Source organism: Tachysurus fulvidraco, chromosome 3 (assembly GCF_022655615.1).
Source record: "Tachysurus fulvidraco isolate hzauxx_2018 chromosome 3, HZAU_PFXX_2.0, whole genome shotgun sequence".
NCBI classification, from domain to species: Eukaryota; Metazoa; Chordata; class Actinopteri; order Siluriformes; family Bagridae; genus Tachysurus; species Tachysurus fulvidraco.
Window position 1 is genome coordinate 22,895,659 of NC_062520.1, and position 15,680 is coordinate 22,911,338.

The 15,680-nt window shown below is 37.6% G+C and overlaps 1 protein-coding gene across 1 annotated transcript; it reads left to right on the top strand.

Annotated features, from left to right (window-relative positions):
* Nucleotides 1-4,000: 4,000 nt before the first annotated feature.
* ntd5 (ntl-dependent gene 5) lies at nt 4,001-15,679 on the top strand. Its single transcript, XM_027147732.2, has 8 exons — nt 4,001-4,149; nt 5,097-5,240; nt 5,528-5,719; nt 11,823-11,931; nt 12,030-12,106; nt 13,095-13,274; nt 14,233-14,430; nt 14,530-15,679. Exons 1-8 carry the CDS (start codon nt 4,083-4,085, stop codon nt 14,622-14,624), a joined length of 1,062 nt encoding a protein of 353 aa, XP_027003533.2. The 5' UTR covers nt 4,001-4,082; the 3' UTR covers nt 14,625-15,679.
* Nucleotide 15,680: the final 1 nt, after the last annotated feature.

A 15,680-nucleotide genomic window follows, 5' to 3' on the forward strand; every position in this document is an offset into this window, starting at 1 on the left:
ATTGTACATATTTTTGTGACCTCATTGTGAAACTTCTGTGGGGTCTTCCAACTGTGACACTCTGACAAATGTTTTGATGATGTGAGGACAGAAGGTTTCCAGGCCAGGTCATAGAATCTCCCTAATTCTATGTGGTTTTAGAGTGTAAATGCACACATACAAACAGACACTTACTGAGAACTTTATTACACACACTGTGCAAATACTGTGTAGGGCCTGACTTTTCTCTCAAATCTTCACTAAGGTTTGGATTGAACAAGATGTTGGAAACGATTCAGATATGGTGACTGCGAAGGTGACTGAAGATCACTTATCGTTTATGTTCATGAAACCTGTTTGAGAGACTTTTACTTTGTGACATGGTGCTTTATCGTGCTGGAGGTAGACGTTAGATTGTGGAGATGTAGTGATGCAGCACATGATCAGCATCAGTACTCAAATAGTCTGTGCCATTCAAGTGATAATTGATTGGTATTAACAGCCCAAAATGTGCCAAGAAAACATTCCTCACACGTTACATCACCTCCACCAGCCTGGACTCTTGACACTGTTGGCAGGTTGGGTCCATGCTGTTGGTGTTGGAGTCTTGCTGTTGGTGCCACATTCTGACCTAACCATCTGTGAGCCTCAGCAGAAACTATGATTATCAGTCTACATTTTTACAGTCTTTAATTGACCTGTTTTGGTGAGTCTGTGTCTACTGCAGACTCAGCTTTCTGTTCTTGACTGACAGAAGTGTAAACTGACATGGTCTTCTGCTGTGGTAGCTCATCTGCCTCAAGGTTAAACATGCACGGAATTCTGTTCACTACAATTGCACAGAGTGGATATCTATGTTACTGTTGCCTTTCTGTCAGCCTAACCAGACCTTTAACCTCTCTCATTTACAAGGTGTTTCACTCAGTGTTTTTTTCTTTATTGCCATACAACATTCTTAGTAAACTCCTGACTGTTGCATGTGAAAATCCCAGGTGATCATCATTATAGTAATACTCATAGCCCATTTAGCATCAACAATCATCAAATTCACTGAGATCATATTTTTTCCACCATTCTGATGTTTGATGTGAACATTAGCTGAAGCTGCTGATATATATCTGCATGGCGTAATGCATTGCACTGCATAAATTGTGTATGATACTGAGCACTATATATAGTGTGTATATTTTTAGAGCCAGATTTGGCCAAGGGTCAACAGACCCCAGTCTCACTTTGCTTGTGTGTGTGTTTGTGTTTTCATTTTAACAGGTAAACCATGAAGTCTGCATATTTGTCATTTCATATCTTTGACCCTAAAGAGGTCAGAAGTGACTGTTTCAGGTGGTTTCTAAGTACTCTGATGAATAGTACTCTTATTAATATTTTTATAGTTAAATGAGCACAACTTTTCACAGCCATGCTGCAAAACCTAGTGGTAAAACTTTCCAGAAGAGAGGAGATTATAATAAAAGCAATTATAATCAAAACCAATTGAAGACTAAATAAGGAATGGGATATCCAACACACATATGAGAGTGATGTGATGTGAAGTGTTGAAAATATTTTGGCTATACAGTGAATAAATACATGAGATTTACTTCATGCAAAAATAAAATTCTTATGTATATAATTCTTATATATATATATATATATATATATGAGACCATACAATGATTTAACAGGACAGGTTCCACTAAGAACAGGCCTCACGTCAGCGTTATATCCAGAGGTTTTGTTTGGGAAATAAACGTATGAATGCCACCAACATTGCTGCAGAGGTTGAAGTGGTGGGAGGTCAGCCTGTCAGTGCTCAGACCATACGGCACACACTGCATCAAAGTGGTCTACATGGCTGTCGTCCCAGATGGAAGCCTCTTCTAAAGATGATGCACAAGAAAAACCGCAAACAGTTCGCTGAAGACAAGCAGACTAAGGACATACAATACTGGAACCATGTCTTGTGGTCTGATGTGACCAAGATGAACTTATTTGGTTCAGATGGTGTCAAGTGTGTGTGGCGGCAACCAGGTGAGGAGTATAAAGACAAGTTTGTCTTGTCTACAGTCAAGCATGGTGGTGGGAGTGTTATGTTCTGGGGCTGCATGAGTGCTGCCGGCAATGGGGAGCTACAGTTCATTGAGGGAACCATAAATGCCAACATGTACAGTGACATATTGAAGCAGAGCATGATCCCATCTATTCGGAGACTGGGCCGCAGGGCAGTATTACAACTTGATAACAACCCCAAACACACCTCCAAGATGACAAATGCCTTGCTAAAGAAGGTGAGGGTAAAGGTGATGGACTGGCCAAGCATGTCTTCAGACCTAAAACCAATTGAGCATCTGTGGGGCATCTTCAAACAGAAGGTGGAGGAGCCCAAGGTCTCTAACATCCACCAGCTCCAAGATGTTGTCATGGAGGAGTGGAAGAGGACTCCAGTGGCAACCTGTGACACTCTGGTGAACTCCATGCCCAAGAGGGTTAAGGCAGTGCTGGAAAATAATGGTGGCCACACAAAATATTGACACTTTGGGCCCAATTTGGACATTTTCACTTAGGGGTGTACTCACTTTTGTGGCCAGCAGTTTAGACATTAATGGCTGTGTGTTGAGTTATTTTGCGGGACAGCAAATTTACACCGTTATACAAGCTGTACACTCACTACTTTACATTGTAGCTAAGTGTCATTTCTTCAGTCTTGTCACATGAAAGATATGATAAAATAATAAAATTTACAAAAATGTGAGGGGTGTATTCACTTCTGTAAGATACTGTATATATATCAAGTGCTGAACCCATTAGCAAAGTCAAGACAATGGCACCTCATCTCTGAAGGCCTCTGGCTGGTGAGCAAAGTAAATATTACACTGGTGTTGCAGAGCCATTGAATTGATCAGGAAACCATCTTGGCTGATTGGGGCTGTGAGGGCAGAAGTCCACAAACAGCGATAAGTAGCTGCTCATTTGTGGCATGGAGCACGCTAACTTTAAGATTCCTTATTTTGTAAGAAAACCGACTAAGTAGAATCCATAAGTAGAGTTTTAATAGTAAATACAAAGGCAAACAAGCCAAAACACAAGGCAAACACACTAACAGGAAGCAGGCAGATGTTCAGTAAACTGAATAGAACGTCAGCGAGACAAGCAATATGAAAAACGCAATATGAAAAGCAAAAAGATGAAAAACAAAACAATGGTCGTGAACAAAGAAGCAGAGAAACAATGGATATACTGTACAACGGCTTGGAATTGAAGCAAAACACTAACATGTGTTTCTAACTATGTCAGTATATATACTGTGAATCCGGAAGTGAGCGTGAACCAGAAGTGCTGGTACTCCGGCAAGGGTCACCTCTGGTGGCATGGAGGGGGATGTTCCACAGAGGTTTTCACTTGGCAATTAGCTGACTTTTTGCTGAAACTGCAAGGATGTGCATTTATACATTTACACTTATCTATCTATCTATCTATCTATCTATCTATCTATCTATCTATCTATCTATCTATCTATCTATCTATCTATCTATCTATCTATCTATCTATCTATCTATCTATCTATCTATCTATCTATCTATTTACTTGTTTGCTTGTGTATTTCCATATAGCTTTATTTGAAGACAATAATTGCTTGTGCATTCTCGGAGGATCTTGAAAGTTTGGATCACAAGGTCAACATTTGGATGTTATATATTAATTGTTTTTTTTAAAGTGTGAGACAGTTATCACATTTTTGCAGTTGTGTGGTCTGTGGTAGAGAAAGGGAGAAACAGAAAAAAGAACAATACAAGGTGCATGTCTCTGCATCTTTGCATGTGTGTGTGTGTGTGTGTGAGTGTGTGTGTGATTGAGTGTGGGTGACTGTACTCAGTAGGCATTAAGAGAATTGGGTGAAAGGTTCTTTTACAAGGGAATTTTAGCAAGTGTTTAAAACACAAACCAGATGTGTGTGTGTGTGAGTTCCTGCATGTGCCCTCTTCTCCACTCCGCCCTCATGATCACCCCATCACAGCACCCCCCTCCTACCACCCCTCTACCCCATTTTTATAGCCCACTCTTCTCTTTACTCCGTCATAAGATCTCCTGTGAAACAGCAGGGAACGATGGAGACATCTCAACTGCTCCTTCTGCTCTGTGTGTGGGCGCTCAGCAGCCTGTCCCGGCAATCAGGTGAGTACACACTGTGTGCATGTGAAAGAGAATGAGAGACAGAGACAGAATTGTCATGACTTAGCATCTCTTGACTGTTTTAAAATATAGTAAAATATTTTTATTATTTTTTTTACATATATTATTCCTTAATAAATACGCTATGTGTGTGTTTTAAACATTCTATCCATTTCAGTGTAATACCTAGGTCTGGGAGAAATGTTTAATGTGTATGTGTGTGTGTGTGTGTGTGTGTGTGTGTGTGTGTGTGTGTGTGCGTACATTTAATTACATTAGTCATTCAGGAATTTAGGAAGAGGCCCTTTATCAGTGGCTCTGCAGAAAGTTCCTTGAAATCCGTTTCTTCTACATGGTCTTCTCTCTTTGCCTTTAGCTATATAAACTGTATTGATAAAACTAGCACATACAGTAGAAGCCCTTTTAGCACTATCCTACTCGCAGGATGCACACTGTAGATTTTAGTAATGCAGTAAGGGATCTCTTTAACTGTAAAATAAATTCCATGGACCACATTAACACTTACGTATTTTATGTCCGTCATCTATTCACATATAAATAAGGATAACTAAATGCATACAAATACAGTAATATTCTATATTTTTTTGTCAGAGATTTTGAATTGTTGTTCAAACTTTAAGAAATCAAAACTAAAGTTGTTTCAAAATGAAAGAAAATTAAATAAAGCTCTCTCTCTCTCTCTCTTTTTTTTATTATAATAGGTCATTAAAAGCTTCTCAAGTGCTTCCTTGAGGAATTTTCTAAAATGCATAATATATATTTTAATATATTTTAAATCCTGAACTAAAACAACTAAGACCAACTAATTTGGTTGAAGTTTTTTGTCTAGTGATGTGCGTAACATTATAGCCAATGGTACATAAAGTGTATTTTATGTAATAAACACTCTTGATTGTGTTATATATATGATTTCTTTTCTGCTATAACAGAGGTGGTTGAACAGTGCCCAGATAGGATTCTGGGTAATGAAAGGACACGAACATGCCCTAAAAAGTGCAAGCAAGATGATGATTGTGGCAACAAGCGCCAGTGTTTATGCGATGGACCATGCGGACTCAGCTGTGTGGTTCCAGGTCAGATTCTTACAACACTTTAATAACACCTACACAATGCCTATATATGTAAAAGTGTTATGTAAGAGGTCCTAATGAGCTGTAAAGTTTCTGCTAACTGGTTATTGTTCATAAAACATTTATAAAACATACATATCTATGTCACTGAAAAACATTTACGAGCAGAAAAATTATTGCTACTGTAGCATCCACATCACAAATAATTTAAGTCTGTTCTGAGAATGGTTATGTAAATTCTTTAAAGTCTAACTGAGTAAAGATTTGTAACTCTAAAACCGTTTCAACAGCTCGGACATGTCCGTGGCCTCTTCCTGCCGGTGAACACTTCGATGTGGCTCTCATCTCTTCATTTCCTTCTTTCTCTGCTCTTCTGGAAGTGCGTTGTCATCCTGGGTACACCATGGCCAATGGCCTGAATGCTGTTATCCGCCGGTGCCAAGGTGACCGACAATGGAGTGGTGATGATCCTGAGTGTACTGGTGAGTAACAAGTGTTAAAAGTACCTCGGGAACACATTAAATAATTCAGCGGTGCATGTAAACTAGCAGATAGGTTGTAGGAAACAACCTTTATGATGGACACTTATGCCACGTTTGCACATCCAGCGATTTTGACGCCAGCCGTTGTACCACGAGGTCGCCAGTGGGCATTCCTACAAGAAGATGCCATATTAATAAAGTTTATCAGTGGATGGAACAACTAATTGTGTTTGTATATATAATTCAGCAGTGCATATATGATATCATATCATTCTGGATGAAGGAAAAACAATGTGTGCTCTTTGCCACAGATCACATGCGCTCTAATGTCTTCACTCCCATTGCAAGCTAAACTTATGCTCCAAATTTGCTTAAAGTTCAACTTTTCCCAGCATTGTCACATCATTGGACACACCCAATTCTATTCTGTCACTACCACTCATGTCAATAGAAGTCACCAGTTCTCATTGACAAAGAAAATCTCTGTTGAGTTTGTCGTTATATGTGTAAATGTTGAATGAAATGTAAGAGTTGCTGTACAGTAATCCCTTGCCACTTCACGGTTCAAGTTTCACGGTTCAAGTTTCTAGGTTCAAGTTTCGCGGCCTCAGTGCATCGCTGATTTTTCAAAAATATTCATCGAAAAAAAAAAAAAAAAACGATTTCCCAGGATGCCAGACAAAGAGAGAAACTCTCTCAGAGGCTTTGTACATACCCACGGGCACTCAGACAAGGCACATGATTGGTTCCCGGCGCGAGGTCTGAGCTGATTGGCTGCGCATCATCGCATCCTCTCCCAGCTTCTTCCCTTGTTGTATCTCGCCATTCTCGTTCACGCTGTCAACTGTGTCTCGCGTATTGTGTTCGAAATTAACTCTTCGTTAAGCCCTTACAATGCCTCATAAGCTCGGTGCCCATGCGAAAGATTCCTCTAGTGAGCCCAAGAAGAAGAGGAAGATGATGACCATCAGTGGTCAAACTTAGGGCCAATCCTACTTTGTGGATTTTCACCTATGGCAAGGGGTTCCGGTCCCCATTAACTGCGATAAACGAGAGATCACTGTATACACTAACTGTCCACTTTAGGACTGCACATTCACACAGTTATCTAATCAGCCATTTATGTGGAAGCAAATCATTCAATTATGCAGCGACGGGGTTAAAAGTTCAACAGAATAACACCAGAATTGAGTATTTTAGAGTATTTCAGAAACTGTTAAACTTCACACTCAGGTCTGTAGAGTTTAAACAGTATAATAAGATGAACAAAACAGTAACATGGTAATACAGAGTCTGTGCACATTAAACTTTTGATCTCAGACATTTGTGGACAAGTTGTATACATGTATAAAAGAGACATGTGTCTGTCAATTTTCGTGTGTGACATCTGTGATATTGTGCCTAAAGAAAAACAAAACCCCACACAGTTTTGGTACAGCTTTCTAGTCTGGTGCAAACTCTGTGTGGTTGTTACTGGATGTCTTTCGAAATGAACTCATTGTATCATATATCAGGTTTGTCTTTAGGGTTCACCAAAAGAATGAAAGTAATGCTGTGTGATGTTTCCATGCATCTTTCGCAAAGCCTTTTTCAACATCTCTAGGAAGGCATAGTGTCCAAAGGATGGAACAATGTTTCAAACTCAAAGGTTTTATCACTAGATTTTACTGGTAACCTGAAACCAGCTTATTTTAGTGTAGGCTCCTCATGGCTCTTTAAGCTGAAATTGCCCTTTACTCTGAACTTGTGCTGATATAAATGCAAGTTCATTTGAATGTCTGTTCTCTAATGTACATGCTTTTAAAAGGGTTTACTTATCCTGGCTTGGACACTACCAAGGCACAGATTGCAACAATAACTGAACCAATGTTATGTGTGTGTGGGGCATGATAAGTGACATTAATCTTTTTATGGACCTTATTTGAACTACTCAAGAAAAACAGTGAACACGTTTGCTGAAGTCTAATTTCATGATCTATATGCCATGACTTTTTTCTAACTATATTAACAATCCAGCACAGGTCCTTAATATATAATATTATATATAGCCAAATTTATGGTGACACTTAATCAATGTGCTTTATTGAAAGCCATATTTCTAGAATTAGTCCCCCCTTTGCTGCTATAATAAACTCTACTCTTCTGATGCAGTTTCAACTAGATCTTAGTATGGCTGAGGGAATTTGGGAGGAGGCTTTGTATACATTCCAGCTCATCCCAAAGGTGTTCAGTGGGGCTGAGATCAGGGCACTGTTCCACTTGTGTTCTTTCACTCCAAACTTGGCAAAGCATGTATTTATAGAACTTAGGCTGGCATGTTTGATCACTGATCAGCTATAACATTGAACCCACTTAATGGGCATGAATAACACTGATTTTCTTGTTACAATTTCACCTATCAAGATGTGGAATATATTAGACAACTAGTGAACAATCAGTTCTCCAAATCTATGGCAAGGGTAACTATGTGAATGACTTTGATAAAGGCCAAATTATGCTGGCAATACAACTGAGTTAGAGCATCTCCAGAACAGCAAGTGCTGTGTGATGTTCTTGGAATTCAGTGCTTAAAATTTATAAAAGCTGCTTCAAGAAAGCACATCCAGTGAACCAGACCAGGGCCATTGGCACCCAAGGCTCATCGATGTGAGAGATACTGTAAGCGAAAGCTAGCTTGTCTAGTCCGGTCCCACAGAAGAGATTCTGTAACACAAATTGTTGAAAAAGTTTAAGCTGGCTGTGATAGAAAGGTGTCAGAACACAGTGCATCTCATCTTGCTAAGCATAAACGCAGTCCAGTGAGAGTGCTCAGATTTGCATACCAAGTACATCTAATTATGGTAACGGTCTTCGATAATGTGCCCTGCTACACGGCAATATCAGTTCAGGAATGGTTTGAGGAAATGACAAAGAGTTCATGGTACTGACTTGGAGTCTTGATCGAGCATCTGTGCGAAGTCCTGGACTAACAAGTTCAATCTATGGAGTATTGAAGTGCTGTGCAATGAAGCATTGTATTGTATGTAAGGTATAGCATTTGGTAGTTTTGTAAGCATTGAATAAATAAGATTATATAGTCATAGGAAAAGCTTAGTTAAATGTCAGCATGGAGGTGATGTCATGTAGTTACCGCGGAAGAGTATGTACAGTATAGCAGCGTTGCTGTAAAAGTGGGGTGGATGATTCCAAAGGTCCTGATAAGATAAGAGACCGAAGGGATCCATAGAGAACAAAAATTGTACTGTAGAATGAGAACTGTTTAAGACTGCAGGACAAGTACAGTAAACGGTTGTAAGTGTGCTTACATTATTGTCCAGGTTTAAAAATCTTCACTGCTCAGCAATCTTTCTGCATAATACAAAGTGCGCATAATACTGATATTTGCTTAGAAACACTACTTAAAAATCTATAAGAGTATAACAAATAAATAAATAGATAAACATAAATATCACCAGGAAATCATTTTCCTAACTCCTTTCCTCTGTCTCTCACTCTCTCATATACAAAGACAGGTGCACTATGATTTGTGCAAAGCTCTCTGGCATTAAAGTACAAGAGTCTAGTGAGAGCTGTATGAGCTTGACCTGCCTGCAGAGGAGCCCACACACTCTGTACACTGAGAGATATTTCCAGGACTAAAGCGGCAGGCAGAGAGGAGGTGTGGGCGTTTAGAGAGCATTCCTACGACAGCACCTGCAGCTCAGTGACATGACAGAGCAGAGAATCCACACACATGCCAACATTGTAAATGTGTTAGATTTCCTCTCTTTTCACCACTAAATCTCCCACGCATGTTAGAGATTGCCAGATATGAGTCAAGTGAATGTGTGAACAGATCATTCCAGATGGATCGCTGTGAAGCTGTACACTATTCATCTGTCCTCCCTTCCACCTACCCACCCACCCACTCATTCATCCATCTTCCCATCCGTCAACACAACACCAGTCGTCCTGCACTCCTTTGTGTCCTCTGGTGTTACATTCAGCATTGTTTAAGCATTGAAGTAGACGTCTCACACTATGAAGCTTTGGCTTCATAACTGGTCAAAATCTCCTTTAATGAACTCTATCTATCTATCTATCTATCTATCTATCTATCTATCTATCTATCTATCTATCTATCTATCTATCTATCTATCTATCTATCTATCTATCTATCTATCTATCTATCTATTTTGGTTATAATATGCTTTATTGGTTTTATTGCATTATGTATAGAGATATATTAACAATATATTAAAATATAAATAATAATAATAATAATAATAATAATAATAATAATAATAATAAAGAAAATTATATTTTTTTGTTCTTATTCATGTTCACAAAAACCAACCAAAGCAGAATACAACAGTATAGGATCCAAAACAGTATATTATTTAAACAGAATACATTGCCAGTGCAGTGCCAAGCCTTCCCTTCCAACAGGAGTCGGTTTCATTTAACCCCTTAATCTCTGGACCTATTCATATTATTTATTATAAGTATATAATTTAGTCACTATTGTGAATTATTAAGTAAACATTCAGTAAAAGGGAGCTATAAGAGTGAACCTAGAAACAGAGATCAGGGGGTTAACTGAGGGATATTTACTCAAATATACACACTTTATTACAAAGAAGTGAAAAATGTAGTCCAGTCTCAGCCTCACTGGTATTACAGTAATGACCTGCTCCCATTTTCCTACCTTACTTTTTTATTTTTTATTTTTGCCTTTGCTGACTTCTAATGACGCAGACGTATGAAACACTAACGTCACATGAGCCATTGAGCCGTTATCAGATTTTTCAGTAAGACAGCTCTGGCTGTGCTACAAGCAGTGTAGTTCAAAAGGCTGCTTTAATTATAACACAGTAACATCAGTTTTCATGTTGAGACCATGGTATTATATAGTTTCACATGGCTTTAAAAAAGATTATGTTTTAACACATTAAATATACAATTATGCATTAAATATACAGCATATAATGTATTATTATTTAAGTTAAATTATTGTGTAATAGTTAGAAAGAGTTTAAAGTGTCTTAAAATGATGAAATTGTCAGATTAATTATAATTAAATAGGCTCAGCATATAATTGTAGAGGATGGCTGGCTTATGTGAAACAGAATTTGAACACGACGAATGAAATATTCTAAATTTAACTCTAAATTAGAGAAGAAATAATGTTTTGCTTCTGGCCTCTACACTGATGGTGACTCACTTCCTAAAGGGACACCTAGTGTTCTTCACTTGAATTAGTAAAGTATTAGAACAGCCCTTGAGAGCTACAGGGATTCCTGTGAGGAAATGGCGAGAGGAAGCGTGGACTGGAATATAGCCAGTGATAGTTAGTCATGATATGAGATGCAAGAGCTAAAAATCTATCTACCAGTAGCTAGACAATGAATGTATTATGGCTGAGCATTGCATTATATCATGATTGTTGACAGTTCATTAATTCATGAAATTAAAATGAGCTAGTAGACTATTCAAACTAGTAAACACACTTAAAAAACAAATAGGCAGATGAATTCATGATTACTATTTTTTCCAAGTCTGTGATGCCATGTTTTCTTCAAATACCAAACATGTTAAACGGAAAATCTGTAGAAACCCTGAACTTAATCTTCTGACATTTGTCCTGCTGAGTAATTTGTACTTGATTAGACATTGTGATCTTAATTTACTAATCTGCTATTAATATTTAATATTAATTTTTTTAGTTTTAAGGGGGTGGTTCCTTCTCAGTCGCTGATGACATGCAATGAATATGTCTGTGTAAAGTATATGAACCCACTCGAGATCTATAGTAAATATGTGGAGTGTGTTATACTCTGTGGATTTTGCTGCATAAATCTACAATCTACTAGAAAGAAATCCTTGGTTTTTCATAATGTCGTATCTTTTATGACTCTCGGTGGTTTTGTTATTGCATTTTGTTCCACTAAAGTCCCAAATAATCCACTATAAGTGATTCCTTAATAAACAATTATGCAGATATTAATGCCAAAAAAAGATGCTGATGTCTTTAGCAGTCTCCCGTGTTGATTTCTTTAATCTGCTCTTGTTGAAAGTTAGACTCTACCTACTACATATAATCTATCTCTTGCTTCATTCTCAGATAGAGATGCTGAATCTAAACCGTCTTGCCCTTTGCCTGATCATGAGTTGCTGTTGATTTATGGTAGTGCTGCTGTAGACTCCTCTCTACAGTACCAATGTTCTCCTGGGTGAGAGACCAAAAAGATACCAGAGAAATAAAAATACAGCAATACTCAGTTTTCATTCTGCTCACAGTCCTTCATCCTCATCTTTTCCTTTTTTGCAGATCTTTGCTGGTTGGAAACAGTGAAAATTTTTGTAACAAGAACCAGACGTGGCGTTACCCGCACCCCATCTGTCAACGTAAGGATGCAATGTGTGTATGTGTGTGATTACTTCTGCAGACTGTCTCTGAGATGAACCAAGTTCCCTTATTTAATTTTCAAATGGAAAATTACAAATATCAGGTGATGCATTGTGTGTGTTTGTGTGTGTGTTTATGTGTGTGTGTGTGTGTGTGTGTGTGTGTGTGTGTAGATGGAACATGAAAGAGATTCACCAGAAATGTGTTTTAAGTATTTCTGCTACAAATTTGGGAAAGATGTTAAGAGTGTGAAAGAGGGAGTGAGAGATGAAGACTGTGTGGGTGGGTATGTAGGAGTGGAGGATAAAATGCTGCCCTCTGCTGGATCAGTTTCAACATCCTCCATGTCGACTGTTCTGACTGTTGTTTTAAAAAAACCTCGCCTGCCGCCTGCAGGATATTTAAAAATATGCATGCACCAGTATTGGATTTTTAAAGACAAGTCAAGTTCTTCACAGAAAAACCTTGTGCACGTTTCAGATAAATATCAAATGTTAAAACCCGTGTGCAGAAAGCAGAACTTCAGCCTGTTCCAGCCCAATGCTACTATTTTACCTTGAAATATATTCAAATGACATAATTTACAGTAATGTGTGAATCCATTTAGCAATGAACATATGGAACATCTTTTGCATCTGTTACCCGTACACTCCCCCCCCCTACTGAATATCTGAAAATATAATACAAGTAATATGTTAAAAAGGAAGTTGCATCTTCTGAATTTTCTGAAGATCAGTGGAAATATTTTTCTCTCATTATTTTCCCAGATTTTATGATTTTATCTTCTGATGAGATCACCTTAAATGTACCAACATCAAATTATACACTACAAATAAATTATTCATTTAAGTGCTAAATGGTGCCCAAGTCACTGAATCCCACATGACTGAAAACCTGGTCATTTCACAAATATTTTGAATGATGCTGTTTTGCATGTATATCTGTATAGGAGTGACAAGTGACAATATGTGTTTATTTGTCCCATAGGTGTGTTTTGTCCAAAGCCACAGGAAATCAATCAAGGCTACTTGGTGGCTGTGCAAAAATCAGAATATAATGTGGGCGACTCTGTTTACTACCTTTGCAAAAAGTCCTTCCTCTTGGATGGGCCAAACCAAGTAACTTGTCAGTTAGACGGCACATGGAGCACGATACCTTTCTGCAGAGGTAAGCATGCAGGTGTAGAATCATAAGCATCCTTTCTCTATTAAAATATATTATACCACATAATTGTTACATTCTTAAATCTGAATGATCAGATGGTGTTGATTAATTATCTATTTGACAGTATGTTTATTGTTTCTATAGTAACAACTCATTCAAAAAAATGTGAGCCCCCCCAAAAAAATGGATATAAAATGTGCCGTTAATTTGATGCAGCAACACACACACACATCTACGAATGCATTATTTATAATCACACGTTCCAGTGTTTATAATAATTTATAATCACATGCTCTGGTGTCACTCAGATGAGGTTGGTTCCCTTTTTTAGTCTGGTTCCTTGTAAGGTTTCTTCCTCACATCATCTCAGGGAGTTTTTCCTTGCCACAATCGACTCAGTGTTGCTCATTAGGGATAAATACAAATATATTTAAATAGAAGTCTAATATTAAATCTTGAACTTTGTTTTATATTTCTTCTATTCTGTACAGTACTGAGACAATGCTCAAATTGAATATAATCATTGATATGATAAAACATTTTGTAAGGAGATGTTTATTTAAGACTTGTGGAAATGAGTCTCTTTTTGTGGGCTCTCTGTAACAGTCAGTACATTTGTCCATGGGAAAATCTTAAGGTTGGAATTTTTGTGTCTTATTCGTGGCAATTTAGAGAAAAAAATGTAATATGTAATAACAAGACCAAACTTGTCTTTCAGATGCTCCACAGTATGTATGATGTGTTATTCAGCAATTAATAAAACAAAACATTGACAAATTGGTTCCAAAAAAGCTTTGGTATAAGAGAAATAAAACACTTTGGGATGTCCAGTTTCAGACTACATCACACTAACTCAAGCTGCATTTCCTCTAACAATTTGCTCTTTTATGTTTTATTCCTTACTTACTATATTACTTAATATATTATTAAAATATTTCCTACCTTTCTCACCACTTTTCAGCTCACTGTCCAATCCCTGCACAGCGCAGCAGAGTGATTGTGGGTGGGGTTAAGAGCTGGCCCTTTGACTTGACCAATGGGATGGTTACTCACGGCGAGAACGTAACATTCTTCTGCAAGCATCCGCAAAAATCTTGCAGTTTCACAGCCACAGAGACCTGCTTTGATGGACTGCTCCCTGCTCCCAGCTGCTACCTCGGTTATACAAAACACACAAATACTGAATATACATGCTATAACGATGCAGTTCACCTCATCCTTCTCTCAACCATAACTCTCCTTCTCTCGATTCCTCCAGATCCCACCTGGTTGCAGTATAAACTCTTCCCTCACCGTCTGGTATCAGAGATTGCTCCATGTGGACCTCCTGACCTGGACTCCACCTCCAAGTAATGTTCTTGTCCTGGCCCCATATTCAAAGACGCTACTTCAACACACAGGACTTAAAATTCATGCTATCTCTTACACCTAAAATGTAGATAAGTTTTTATGCAGAGAAATTGAATAATCCAAAGCCTGCGCTTCATACAGAGCGAAGGTTAGGAAAGTACTCAGAATGTTGTTTTAAGGTCCATTGAATACATATCATAGTTCATCCACAGTGAGCTAAACAGAACAAAATTGACAGATTAAAGAAAAAAAATGATACTTACTTTTTACTCTGGACTGCTTGGATAAGGTTATCTTAAACTGAATGTAAGTATGTTGTATATTAGCTTCTGTATAATTGTTTTGTAAATGTATTATAATTAATAACAGATATGTCAAAACGTACTTTTTGAAAATCTTTTATATCTCTGTTTTTACAACACAAAGTTGATCACAACAGTTTATTTCATGACCAATATTCATGGACATATCGTAACACTTCAATAAATTAAAATGACCAATCCTGTGAGCACTGCTTCCCTTCTAACAGAAATCTAGTGTCATTTGCTTTGTAATAATTAAGGTTTACTTCTTGCTTAGATGTTTTTCATTGAAACTTTTCATTACAGACAGAAGGATCCATATTGTGGTGTTCAAACTACCAAGAGGCTCAAACAATCATAAACCAAAAATAAGCTATTTATATCTACTGTGACAGTAAATATTATACAAGGAAGTGTTACTATACTTCAATATAGAGAGAATTCAGTGTCTGACAGAATGTATACATGTTTTTGTTTTTAATCTGCATGCTTTCTTCCCTTCTTACAGGCTAAAACCTTCCATAGAAATCATGTATACATGAAATGAAATGGGGCACATTGTAATCATTACTTATGTATGTGCTGATTCGGGATTTATGGAGATATTCCTGATCACATGGTGCTTCTGATATTTGTCTGACCTTCAAAAATGTAAACATTTTTGGCTGTATATGATCGTACTTAACAAGTATACGATATATGTAAGGATTGTGAAGCCTGTGTACAATAAATTATATTTATGTCCAAAGAATAAAAC